Genomic DNA, 13,703 nt, shown 5'->3' on the forward strand with positions numbered 1-13,703 from the left:
AGGCCAGAGCTAATAAATTGCGATAAAAAAGTAACAACTGTTTTGAACCTAAACAGTAAACCACTTCGGATTGCATATTACATAATGTAATATGTATTTACATAAGCTAGAAGAAAGAAGGTCAGGCATAGAAATAAATGTTTTCATAACAAATACTAGTGTATAAGGGTCGTAATCGTAACACGTAATACTCAGCCGAGCCCCTCTAGTTGTCGCCCCTTCCCCCGCGGCGCGCGCATACACCCCCTCTTAAGTCCCGCGCATGCGTGTCGCATCCCTCGTGTTTACATGCCTCACTTGCACTTTCCACTGCAAGTTCTACACCCACAGTGCGTTGCTCAAGCCCCAATCCCAAACCCACAAAGTGGACTAGGCCTTAGGTCAACCTAGGACATAATTGGTAAGTAAATAACACATATTATGTAGTTGTATCTTTATATAATGGTTTAACGAAACATCTGAAGCAATGCGGACTCCACTGCAGATCTTGTTACACATCTTTGGTTACAAATACTAAGTTTTTTAAAACAAATTACTGTCCCTTGATATTAGTGTAAAATCAAAGCTAGAATATTTCTATCAATATTCAGTAAAGATGTGTCTTTGTTTAGTGTTTACAACCTAAGAATTAAAATAATATTAAGCTTGTGGTCAAATAGTGACATCAATAAAATATTTATAGTTTTTTGGCTGTCGACAGTCTATCAAACTAGAGTGTAACTCGTATTGAAAACATGTGGCATTGTTTAGTACCAGAAATATGTAATGTTACGCGAGTATCGGAGTGCACCAGCTGAAATGGAGTGTGACCATTGTGCAAATGTTGATATGCAGTCAGGTACAATCGCAAACATAACTGCCTTCGACATTCATTTGACAACTCAGAATGAAATCAGCGCGATCTTTGACAGTGTTTAATATTATTTCTCGCTGCTCTGTAATTAAAACAAATTGATATCCTATGTTTACTAACAAAGAGTTACTTAGCAACGTTTCAGCATTATATCAAAGTAAATTTATTAATAATTCATAAAATCATCGGAATTCAATAGAAACTAACTTAATTTAACGATATCCCTGAACAAATTTCTCAAAAACCGAAAATTTTTAAGCTTTTTAAAGCAAAATAGCACTTATTATATTTGACTAAGGTTGTAAATACATTTACAAACCACATTTAGCACATATCCTGTTTATGATAATTAAATTAAACATCGGCAGGAATCAATACACAACGACTAATCTGTTGTTGAACTACTTACGTTGAGCCACTCTTGCACTCGTACAGAAATATATTGCTGTCTCAGTTTTATCATAAATTTAAACAAGGACGTCGATATGTTTTGTACGGATGTTTGAGCAATGGAACTCCGCAAAACAAAAACTAAACACTACACATTGAATACCGTAATCAAGCTAATCTAGACATAAGCATATGCAGACGTATTTTGTTTCTTAATTAAAAACAGATTTATTTCCTCTTTGCAGATGTGAGATGCATCCAACGAAATGGCCCTCGCTAGCAAGTGTGTGGGGCTCGCGACGCGCGCTCGGCGGCCTGCACGACCCCAAGGACCCTCTCATCACGCTACAGACCCTCAAAGCCCTCAAATCGCTCAAGTCCCTGCAATCACTGCAATCCTTGCAGTCGCTACAGTCACTACAATCTCTGCAGTCACTGCAGTCGCTGCGGGAATTGCAGGCAATACAGAGGCCGCCCCTAAACTGGCCGCACGTCGCCAGCCATGATTTCATATTCTACTCGTCTAAAGGCGATGAACCCATTATTCGGTAATTTAGTTTTGTAACAACTTTGCTGTACTCTACAATACTCTACAAAGACAGTTGCATAATTAGTGCATATAAGTTGGTTAGGTTTCTTCAATATGTTAAAACAATTAGTACTCGTTACGTTCCAGACTAGACAAGACGCTGGGTCGTATGCCGGGCGCGGGCACATTTCCACCACACTGGCTGCGGCTGCCCGCCAGCCCACCACCACATTTCGTAAGTACGCTCATTAAATTAGAATAACAAGCACTTGTACTTGCAAGTCTGTTTGTTAACAAAAGCATACGTTTAATTATACAAGTGTTAGGAGATTCCAAGGATTTTTTTTTATATCATAAGGTGGCAAACGAGCAAGAGGATATATCCCCTTCCTATGAGTCTCCTCCACCGTGAAATCCACATTTCCTTCCCAAAAGGGTTGGAAGGAAAGGGGACTTAAGTTGAGCCTCGAAACAACACTTATCAGATGAAACACGGAATTGCTCCCACTTCACGCCTGTCTTCTGTATGGTCGTGGTATTACGCCGTGCGAGCCGACCCATTCGTGCGAAGATGATAAAGCGGGCTTTACCACTGTAAAAAGGCTTTTAGATAAAATTCATCGGTCTGCAATCCTTGACTAAGCCCCATGTCGTCTGTGCAGGAGGTTGGGGGTGGTACAGCGGTGGGTGCAGAGGGTGCCGGTGGCGGGGTGCGGGCGCGGGGCGAGTGGGCCGGGCTGGCGAGCGGCTGGGTGGCGGGAGCGCTGCTATTGCTGGCCGCGCTACTGCTTGTGCGCTTCGTCGACCGCCTCACTAGGAGGATACTCAACCGTCAGTACATACATACTTTCCAACATTGGCACTATCTAAAAGTTAAGGCAATTGACCTTGAGTCTTTAGATAGGATAAAGCGACGACAAAAAAATCCTCAACCGAAATTCCTGTCCTATCTGTTCCTATATCTATACCTTGGTTTAATTTATAATTACCTTTACTAGAGGCACTTCTTAACGTCAAACTTAAAAGAAAAATGTTTAGAAATCGCGTTTTAATATGTTTGGGATGATTCAAAGCTTTCTGTACCGGTGTGCGTGTGGTTTCAGTGCGAAGACGACCGTCGGAGGAATGGCCGACACCGACCGTCCTCGCGACCTCGCGTAAGTCCCCGCTCTATCTCAATACCTCGGTGACGGACATGCTTTGTATCTCACATTTGATATCCCATTAATCTTCTTACATACATATTTATTTCTATTCAATTTAAAATATTCAACTGACTGTGGGTCACATGTTCCATATCTAGATAATTAGAGTTATAATAACTAAGGAGTCTTTTATCTCGATATCCTCTTCCTTCCTCATTTCCATTCCATTTTGCTTGTCAAGTAGATGACTTTACGTATTCATCATTATTTTAACATAGTTAGCCTGATAGACTAGTCATCTTAACCTCAACTCTCACCATCAAGGAAAAAACACTAAAAAATTACAGTTTACTGCATTTTAAGTGAAGACAACTCATAGTTAATGTACTGGAATTTTAAACCAAGTTCCAGAGAAGTCTGTGCCATGTCAGTTACTTTCAGATGTACTCGTACGTTGGTATTTAGTTATAGAGTAACGATATTTATTTTCAGAACAATACTTAGAGGGAGATGACGTGCCCTCCCGGTCGCCGTCTGAAGCCAGTGCGGATCCTCCACCGCCGTACTCCGCGTGCGCACCCTCCGGCCTGCCGCCCGGCCCGCCCGCCTGCGACAAGCGGCCCTCCGCCCTCGAGGAGCCCCCGCCGCCATACTCCGCCTGCTACGTCGCCTTCGCCAACCCCAAGGAGGGCATTCCCTCCGTACATTTCTACAACGGACAGGGGCAGAGTCTCGGCGAGGAGAGTCAGCGGAGCACTATTGAGCCCAAACGGCAAAATACAATCGATAAAAGTGATGGTTGTGATAGTGTAACTGTGTCTGCTGTGAATCTAAGTAGAGATGGCAGGGATGAGACAATCTACATCGACTCTGTGCCGTCGACTAGCGGCGCGACAGGGGAGGGGACTCATATTGTCAATATTGGCTGAGTTCACAAGCAGTCCATAAGCTTTGTAATCAAACTTCAAGCAATAAATAAGTGATTTATTTATATTGTAGGTCAGCAGAGCAAGTTGCAATAACTGTTCTCGAGGCACAAACTTAGAGCGCGTAGTGACACTGAAAATATTCCAAATCTCCATAACTTCACGTTATATTTATTCTTAGAAACGTGTAGATCTAAATGTAGCTTATTTGTAAGTTTTTAGTATTGTAACGTTTGTGAAAAATGTTTAATGATAATTATACACGAAATATAATTTACAAATATTGTATGCTTTTCATTTCCTACTAGCCGTGCCCGCGCGGCTTCGTCCGCATCAAATTATAAAAACTTTATTTTGTTGTTTACAATTATCGAATTCTCATTGCAAATGAGAAATTAACGTTATCATAATAACCTTACTTCCTTAATGTTCACACATGGTTTTTTTTTCGAATTTGCTTACCCCATAAGTTTAATAGCATGAAAATATATAACCTAAAGTGTGACGTAAGTGTAGGGCTTTTTATTACAAAAAGAATCATTCAAAAACATGCTGTAATTGCTGACATCTTAGGCAACAAAGAAGTGTGTGTGTTTACGTTTCATTATATTAGGATAGGTACAGATGAGGTCAGTTTAATATATTTCACATAAATATAGCAAAGTTAATATCAAATAAGGATAATGAGAAATAAAAATCTAATTTTGGTGAAAGTGCTTTATTAATAATTTAAACATATTTGCAATTAAAACTAGCACAATTTATTACAACTATAAATGCAACCTCAACTTGGTACTAAAAATTATTATATACTTTACTTATTAAAAATATACAGTTATATAATCACTTTATATTCCTATTCATATTTAGCACCGATATTATGCGACACGTAACTATCTTATATATTTTTATATATTTTTTTAAAACAATAATATTATTTACATTATGTATTTTAACCCTGTAATAACTATTTATTTCTTATATAATAACTTTCTTATAAAAGAATACATAAATATAATTTAAAGCATAAATATTTTTCAATCGTTAAATGTCAATATGTAATTAAAATAACATTCAGGCTAACATACTGAGACCTAACAAAAGATATTAATATAAAAAACAATTTCATTCAAAATATACTTTGGATAAAAGAAAAATATAAGTATGGTTGTATCCGACTCGAAGGACCAATATAAAAATATAGCTTTAATTAAATAAATTATACGTTTAAACGTTTATAAATATAACTATAGAGATAAATAATGAGTTATAATAAAATATATTCTTTAGTACATTAAGAAAAATAAGTATATGTATAAAGTTTTTCGACTAACATCAGGTAATATCGGATTTATGAGATTTTCTTGTAGGCGTGGTACTTAGGTATTTCAATAACTGTTAATAGTTGATGTTCTTGTAATCTTCAATATCACTATTGGTATTTCCACTAAATAATTATAGCTCGTAACAATATGTTTCGATATTGAATTTACGTGGCGGGCACAAGGGCGCGCGCACTCCATCGCGACTCAAATCGAACTATTTGTAGTCTTGGGTAGTACACATAGTACACGATGTACTAAAAAGTAATGTTACTCGGCACTGTACTGTACTGTGTAAAAGTAACGTTACCGGTAGTAAGAATCAAAAGTGGATAAAGTAATTTATAAGCTAAAATTTGATGTGTAGTAATCTATTACCCTCGTTATATTCTATTCATGTTATTGTGTTGTCACAAATCAGTACTGAATGTACTAAAAGTGTGTACTAGTACGTTTTCACAATTGTACTAGTACGGTGCGCACTTGCGGATGTCCGATTAAGCCCAAGACTAACTATTTGACGCTTCACGCAACATGGCCGCCCTACCAGAGCCCAATGTTCGCCACGGCCATAGAGTAGCCGACAAGTACATATATTGTAAGAGGGAATAAATCTAATTACAACAAATGAGATTAACTCTATAGAGATACATAAAATACTGACGATTTACATTTATTTCATTATGTACGCCTACTTTTCTTTACCGACTTCAAATGTTTGGTTTAAGAACTAAGAGCGTCCGCACACCTTTGACTAAACTATCGCACAATTGTTTAGTCTCTCTTTGATTCCTATAAGGTTATGAAGGTACACTACCAGATTTTTAGTTGTGCAACTAAACAGTTGAATTGGTTGCGAAATAATCGATAATCACACAACAGTTGTGCGATTGTTTAGTCAAAGGTGTGCGCGAGCTGCTAATGTTATCGATCTTTTAATATGCTCGATAGTTTTATATTTGTCTATGATTTCTCTGTGATTTATGATTCTATTTATGTGATTTTTTGTATGATGCGGATTAGCTGTCATTTGGTTTGATAATTTGCTTATTAAAAACTCAAAAACTTCTAGATAAACTACCCAGTAGTTTTTGAGTTTTTCGCAAAAACTTAAAACTTTTTATCTTGAAGTCGGTTTTCGTTTTTAATTATTTTTAAGAATACGATATAATGTCAATATTTAGTAGTAGTGTAATAGTTTTATAGTTCGTGATGTCTGCGCACGTAGCGCGCGAAGTAGTCCGGCCTCCAGCACTTGCAGGAGCCCGGCACCAGGAACCAGTCGTAGTACAGCCGCACCTGCACCACACCGCGCCACAACAACCACTTACAACAACAACAACAACAACAACATGGCTGAATCCCTATTTGTACAAGTAATAAAATTGGATTTATGAGCGTCGCCAGTTGAAATTAGGATTTCAGTCTAGAGACTAGGTCTAGAAGGAAGTCATCAAAATGGTCTTATTTGTAATAATTTTTTTTATCTATTTAACGTTTTTCTAGTTTTTAGTGGTGACAGCGGCCCCTTTTCCTCTTCCCTTGCGATGCCCTTATGGGCATCCAATTATTTGGACGAATTATATAATTGTGTTTCAGAACTTATAGGGCTTAGTAATGTGGTGAAAAATAATTTTGAGTGGGACTTCAAAAAATAAGGTAATCTAACCTATAGGCAAGTTTAAATTAGAATCGCATTGTTTAGTTAATAGAAATATAAGTGACCTGGTAGCATCCCTGCGGCGTGTTGGTGTCGCAGTGCGCGGCCTTCTCGGAGCTGCCCTCCGCCTCCTCCTGACACACGCATAATTATACATATACACGATCAAAATACATATTTAGTTGTGATGCTGTGATGCTGTGTTGTTGTGTGGTTGTAAAGTTGTGTTGTTATATGGTTGTACAGTTGTTTGGATGTGCAGTTGTGTTGTTATACAGTTGTGTTGTTGTGCGGTTGTATTGCTCAGTGGTTGTAAATGTAGTTGTGTTGTTGTGTTGGTGTGCAGTTACCTGCGGCTGCTGGTGCAGCTCAGCGACCAGCAGCGACACCCAGCGCGGCGAGCTCAGACACCCGCCCTCCAGGAAGTGGCAGCGCGACTGCATACATCTGCGACACAACATGACACTTCACAACGACATTTTACCAACAAACACTACATTCACGAGTTGAAATACAGAATAATTTGTTTTAAACATGTAAATATAGAGCTGAAATAGTATTAATTAAGTGACCTGGTGACTTCGACAGTCTGCGTGAAGTATCCCTCGTAGGGTATCTGCACGACGTAGCGCCACACGCCCTGGTAGTTGCGCGCGAACACCGGCGTCGCGTACTCCACGCGCGCCGGGCACGGCGTCGGCGGGCCCTGCACACGCCGGATGCGGATACAACGCGTCTAACATTCTACATACTTATTAATAAATAAACAGTAATATATTTATACGAATTAAAGACCTCATATCGAGCTGGCGCAGGCGCCGGAGCCCCGGGGTCCTCGCGCCGCTCCGGGCCCGCGGCGGAGTTGCCGTTGATCGCGCGGTACAACATACACAATCTGAAGTTAAAAATTTTAATCAAAATTCATTGTGCCTACGATCTAACAACAACAAAAAAATAAAGAATTATATTAGTATACCAAAAATATTACTTTTTTTAAAGGTAAGTTTCGAACGTTGTGGCAATGTTAACTTGACAGTGACGTGTGACGTTAATTAAATAAACTTTACTCTATGATTTTGACGTTTCAGAATTTCACATTTTGTGATGTGAATTTAAAGAGGTTAGATTAAATAATCGCTTGAAATCCAAAATAAATGTTTTCGCAGAGTTTGGTTGTATTAAAATGTCATCAGCTTTAGTACGACAAGCGCTTGCATTCGTTGAAGGAGAAGGTTTGTTATACATTTACGGTAAGTATAAATATGTAACGTGGTAGTAACAACAAATATTTCTTTCAGAAAAGAGCGAACAGAAAAAACGACAGGGAAAAAAGACGCAACCTCAGGAACCGAACATAGTTCGAGGTCAGTTATCTGTTTTACAATAGGAAAATTTAAATATTGCACTTGTTACGTTATAAAAAAACTTGTTGTACTACAGAAAACATTGTGATGTGCGTAACTGTCACTAATATTTAATAACTTGGTAGTGATAAAAATAATCGTTACAACCTTGTAACATAACCATAAAAAATTATCTTCTCATATCTCAATAACAATGTGTATTTCCAGACTTACATCACCCTTATAGACGTAAGAATAAAAAGCCACAAGAAATTAAAAAATCTGAACAGGAAATAGCAGAGGAGAATATCAAAAAGCTTTTATCTTTATCAAAGCCTACTGCAAATAGTTCTGTTGCTGAAAAAGTAAGTAATTGTAACCATATCTTTTCATTGCTTAAGTAGTATACATCATTTCAAATATCTCGGTGTCTCAGGATAAAAGCAAGCTGTGTTTTACTTATGTTTGGTACTTTGGCTAAAAAGTTTGCCAACCACAGTCATATACCATTGTGTTCTGTGCAGCTGAATTATACAATGTTCCAAACAGAGAACATAAGTGAAACCACCTATATAAACTTTTAATATTTACAATTTTAAAGTATGTTGTTGATAAAATTTATAAAACTTCAGTCTTAATAAAGTTGTTGTAACATACAGATTAAAAATCATAAAACTTGATTTGTCAAGTGGAATTTTTGCTTTACATTGTTTCTTGATTTAATATAATGCTTATTGCTTATGTATGTGTAAGCAAATTTAATTTCTTACAAGCATGTTATTTATTACTTGGTTTTGTAGTGATAAGATAACAAGGTTTTGTAAGTCTTGTGTGTACTGTTCACTGTTGTGTGTTATGGCTTTGTGTATGGTTGTTTAATTTAAAGTATTCACATTATAATAAACTAGCTTATCCCCGTATTAAAAAAAAAAAACAAAAGTAAGTAGCATATGCGTTTTTCCAGACTAACCTCTACATGTATTACAAATCTCATTAAAATCTGTTCAGCCGTTTAGGCTACAAACTCAAACAAACATCAATCCATCTAAACCTTTGCATTTATAATATTAGTATGATTACTAGTATAACTATTTGAACATTCTTTCAGTGTTGCCATATTTTTTTTTAACTAAGTTTATACAATATTGTTTTAAATTTCGTAGTCATATCGTTTAAGTTTTATCCAAAAATATTTTGCATATAATTAAATATTATTTAATAAATGATTTCAGCAGTGTTTTCTAACTAAATCCATTTGTTTCTAGATTGTAGAGAGAGCAGTTAAACGTAAGCCGTTATTGGAAAAGATTGATGTTAAAAAGGACGATCACAAATCAATTTTGTTCCCCGGAGAATCATACAAAAGCTTTGAAAAGGAATATTTTTGCAGCTAATTGGTGTAAAGTTTTACAATAATGCTTATATGGATGTACCAGATGCTGTTTTAGGAAAGTTGATCCTATTGTGTACAGTTACTGTGTTTATTGTGCTTGTGTTCTGGGTTAATACCTATCCATTTATAGACAAAGGTAAGATTGACGACTCTCCGTTATTCTATTTACTTTATTACTTTTTTTATATGTCCTATGTCAATTGGTCCTAATGGTGAATTTTTTAATTTTTGAGTTTTTTTCTTTTATACAAAAATAAAAATCTTTCCTCTCAAGTTAGCTTACGCCTGCGACTCCGTCCGCATGGTATTAAAAAAATAAAGTAAGTAGCCTATTTTCTTCCAGACTCTATCTAACCTAATTTTCATTGAGATCAGTTCAGCAGTTTAGGCTAAAAATTCTAGAAATCATCCATCCATCAGTCTATTTACAATTTCGCATTTATAATATTTATAAGAAGTGTATATGATGGGTACATAAACCAGAAAGTGTTAATTGGATTGTGTGAAAGAGGATATGCTTAAGAATGGAGTGGATTCAGATATGACGGCTGATAGAGATGTATGGAAGAGCAGCACATACTGTGCCGACCCTTCATAAGGGATAAGGGCAAGTGGATGATGAATATTAGTAAGAAGTGTAAGTTAGGCAATCTTCGTTCATTTGACATTTTATTTTTGTAGCTTTAAAGCATGTTTTATTTTTCAGATTTATTAATATATGAATACATTCCTGATCCAAAGTGGGTATTACTGGGCTGCGCTGTTTGGGGTTTTTTCTTTGTTGGAGGTCTAATGTCCTTCACTCTGTACCACATATACCCACATCTGTAACTCAATATGACCAATATGGACAATTGGATTGTGATCGGAGTGTCCGGAGTCACTTGCGGAGGGAAAACTACTTTAGCAAATCAATTGAAAGATAGATTAACTCCGGTTTACGTTTTTCATCAAGATAAATATTTCTATGCAGACGATAGTCCCCATCATGTGAAGTGTGAAGGAATGGAACATAATAATTATGACATACTATCGTCTCTAGATATGGAGAAAATGTATGGAGATATAGTAAGCACTATGGAGGGACAGGATTGTTCTCATATGTCCTGTACGGAAAGAGAAAAAGGCAGATTAGAAGTGAAAGGGAAGAGTTTTTTGATCATAGAAGGTTTTACAGTGTTGAATTATGCACCTATCATGAATATTTGTAATCTAAGGTCAGTGATATTATTATATTTTTTTCTACTAGAACTACAAATAATTGTTTTTAGGTATTTTTTATAATGTTATAGGATTGTAGAAAATATAGACATACAAGTTGATCGATCAAAAATTGTTTTAGACATGTAAATGCCTAAAAATGTCTCTGATATTATATTCTGTGGGCTTGGTGACAATTTCAATTACAATTGAACCTATATAAGCGAGAGAAACCTTTATAAGAGAGAGTTTTAGATCATTCACGACATTTTTGCTGCCAAATTATCTTAAGTAAAAATTACCAAATCTCTTAAAGAGTGATCCCTAGACACTATATTTTTATATTCTGAATTTTACAAATAACATCTATAAGTTAGAAACTGGGAAAGTTAGTAAATTTTATAAGCTAGAAAAGTATCAAGTTGTAAGTTGTGATATATATACATGTACAGTCGCGGTATTCCGCGGTCTTCCACTTTCAGAGAAATTCCCTTGTTCATTACAACGAGACAAACTCTGCCTTACAAATTGTCAATTAGTTAGGTAGTTGCGTTAACAATGGAGTAATTTAAAGTTTTGTACCATATTTCGTGCGATACATTTAAAAGCTGCCTCCTATTGGTTGTTATTCCTCGTCTCAACGTACATCAAACTACTAATTTTTAAGATGTACCACTGCGTATGTCCGCGACTGTACAGCAGTACATAGTAATGTGCAGCAGTGTACATCACTGTACAGCTCTGTACTGCTGTACAGAGCACTGCTGTGTAGAGCAGTGTGCAGCAGTGTGCAGCAGTGTACAGCAGTGTGCGGTGCGCAGGTACTACTTGGTGCTGGAGTACGCGGAGTGCGCCGTGCGGCGCGCGCACCGCCTGTACTCGCCGCCCGACGTGGCCGGCTACTTCGAGCGCTGCGTCTGGCCCGAGCACCTGCGGTACCGCGCGCAGGTCGCCACCGCTCACCACGCTCACCGCACCCACCGCACCCACCGCACTCACTACACACACTACACTCACTACACTCACTACACTCACTACACTCACTACACTGCACTCGCTGCACTCACTATACTCACTCCACTCACTCCATTGACAATACTCAATGCACTCGCTCCACTCACATACTGTTCTTTGATGGGCTCACAACGTTTCAATTGATCGTTCTATTTATTACTCGCTAGCTTTCGCCCGCGACTCTGACCCCGTGTAATAAAAATAAACACAAGTAAATAGCCATGTTCTCCCAGACCATCCACATGACTATGACTAAGTATATCGAGATCTGTTTAGCAGTTCAGACTACAAACACTAACAAACATCCATCTTAACTTTTGCATTTATAGTATTAATAAAATAAAGTATTTACACTAGTTTGATGTCTCAAGAGCATTTCCGAATGTTATTTTGTTGGGTCAGTGGAAGCCTTTTACCCCTTAGTGCTCCAAATTTGATATCTATCAGTAATAGGAGGGGTATGGTAACGGTTACTCTCTTACCCCAAATTTAAATACATAACATTATTGTCATATAATAATGAAATATTGTTAACTATATATGTAATGTGTTGTTTAGATAGAGAAGGACAATCGCGTGACGATACTGGACGGCACGCGGCAAGACGCGCTGCAGCAGGTGATGGCGCACCTCGCCAAGATGGGCGCCGGCGCGCTATGACACCGCGTGACACCGCATGACACCGCACAAGGGGACAAGACACCATCAAAGATATTAATGCGTAGTGAACTAAACTGTCTTACTCCATTTAACTATAGTCAAATTTAATAGAAATTCCTGTATAATTAATTTTACCTTTGCAAGTCTGTAAAGACACTGAAAATACTATCTATACTAATATTATAAAGAGGAAGGATTTGTATTTTTGTATGTATTGAAATAAATCAAAAACTATTGAACCGATTTCAAAAATTGTTTCACCATTAAAAAACTACGTGATCATTGAGTATATATTTATTTTTTAATTTCACGTAGACGAAGTCGTGAGCAACAACTAGTAGACAATAAATGATATTATCTGAGGTGTACCTATATTTTATTTCAATTGAATTTGACTATAGAATATTCTCAATAAATCCGTAGCTTGCATTATTATTAAAAATCTTTACATCACGGTTATAATAGTTTATGTATAGAACAAAATGTTAAATGTTATCGTGATTCTTGATTAAAGTAGAAATAAGTGTTATTTTGTAAAATGTGCAAACAGAAAGTTGAAATCAATTCTTTATAAATATAAAGCCATTTAAAATTTAGTAGTTACCAGATATTACACAGCCTTATGAACCTGCCTTAGACGTTTGAAAGTGAAATAATTTTATTGCATATACACGTTTTATATAAAACTTTATCACGATATAATAAAGAATCATTATTTAAATAAAATTATAATGCTTGTTTCGTAGTATTTGTAAATTTGTTACTAGTATTTCTGCTGGTATAATGTGGCTCTTTTTGTCAGTACTTTATGTAGAATGTATGAATAAATTATTGGCTATACATTTTGTTTCGTTTGTTATTGACCTTGTGATTGTGACCCTTACTACTTTTACCTCTTACTACGTTAGTTTTGGCAAATTAACAAAATAAATAATAGTATAGTATAATAATCGTTAAAAAAACAATGAAGATAAAAAAATAGTAAAGTAAACAAAGAAACAAAGAATTGATAGAAAAAATCTTAAAAGACTCGATATTTTCTATTAATTAATCAATTAATTGTCTTAAAATTGAAAAAGCTGAATCGAAAACTGCCTAATAGTTAATGTTCTACATATCAATGTGTATTTAACGTTGTAATATTTGTATTTGATACACCGACACCGACAGACATCGCGACTGTACAAGGTAGTTTAGCAGCAAGCGGTGGCGTGTGTCAGCGTGTCAGTGTCGCCATCTAGTGACAATGTAAGTACTCACACGCCGCC

General features: G+C 36.6%; 3 protein-coding genes across 5 annotated transcripts; 2 read left to right on the top strand and 1 right to left on the bottom strand.

Annotated features, from left to right (window-relative positions):
• The first annotated feature begins 283 nt into the window (after window positions 1-283).
• LOC106110840 (epithelial discoidin domain-containing receptor 1-like) lies at window positions 284-4,059 on the top strand. 3 transcript variants are annotated; one of them, XM_013292781.1, is made up of 6 exons: window positions 284-400; window positions 1,489-1,791; window positions 1,920-2,007; window positions 2,435-2,603; window positions 2,876-2,929; window positions 3,410-4,059. In XM_013292781.1, the coding sequence occupies exons 2-6, from the start codon at window positions 1,496-1,498 to the stop codon at window positions 3,844-3,846; spliced, it is 1,044 nt and encodes a 347-aa protein (XP_013148235.1). In that variant the 5' UTR covers window positions 284-400; window positions 1,489-1,495; the 3' UTR covers window positions 3,847-4,059. The 3 variants fall into 3 exon arrangements, with proteins under 3 accessions (XP_013148235.1, XP_013148250.1, XP_013148242.1); XM_013292788.1 differs by lacking the exon at window positions 284-400 and adding an exon at window positions 1,280-1,407; XM_013292796.1 differs by lacking the exon at window positions 2,876-2,929.
• A 719-nt stretch (window positions 4,060-4,778) lies between these two features.
• On the bottom strand, window positions 4,779-7,750 carry LOC106110969. The gene is made up of 5 exons (XM_013292941.1): window positions 7,621-7,750; window positions 7,398-7,531; window positions 7,176-7,272; window positions 6,891-6,959; window positions 4,779-6,464 (listed from the first exon to the last, which is right to left on the bottom strand). Exons 1-5 carry the CDS (start codon window positions 7,711-7,713, stop codon window positions 6,366-6,368), a joined length of 492 nt encoding a protein of 163 aa, XP_013148395.1. The 5' UTR covers window positions 7,714-7,750; the 3' UTR covers window positions 4,779-6,365.
• A 139-nt stretch (window positions 7,751-7,889) lies between these two features.
• On the top strand, window positions 7,890-13,275 carry LOC106110958 (nicotinamide riboside kinase 1). The gene is made up of 7 exons (XM_013292930.1): window positions 7,890-8,057; window positions 8,124-8,189; window positions 8,397-8,533; window positions 9,434-9,697; window positions 10,268-10,778; window positions 11,583-11,709; window positions 12,334-13,275. Exons 5-7 carry the CDS (start codon window positions 10,399-10,401, stop codon window positions 12,433-12,435), a joined length of 609 nt encoding a protein of 202 aa, XP_013148384.1. The 5' UTR covers window positions 7,890-8,057; window positions 8,124-8,189; window positions 8,397-8,533; window positions 9,434-9,697; window positions 10,268-10,398; the 3' UTR covers window positions 12,436-13,275.
• The last annotated feature ends 428 nt before the right edge of the window (window positions 13,276-13,703 follow it).

Source organism: Papilio polytes, unplaced genomic scaffold (genome assembly GCF_000836215.1).
Source record: "Papilio polytes unplaced genomic scaffold, Ppol_1.0 DF824393.1, whole genome shotgun sequence".
Classification (NCBI taxonomy): Eukaryota; Metazoa; Arthropoda; class Insecta; order Lepidoptera; family Papilionidae; genus Papilio; species Papilio polytes.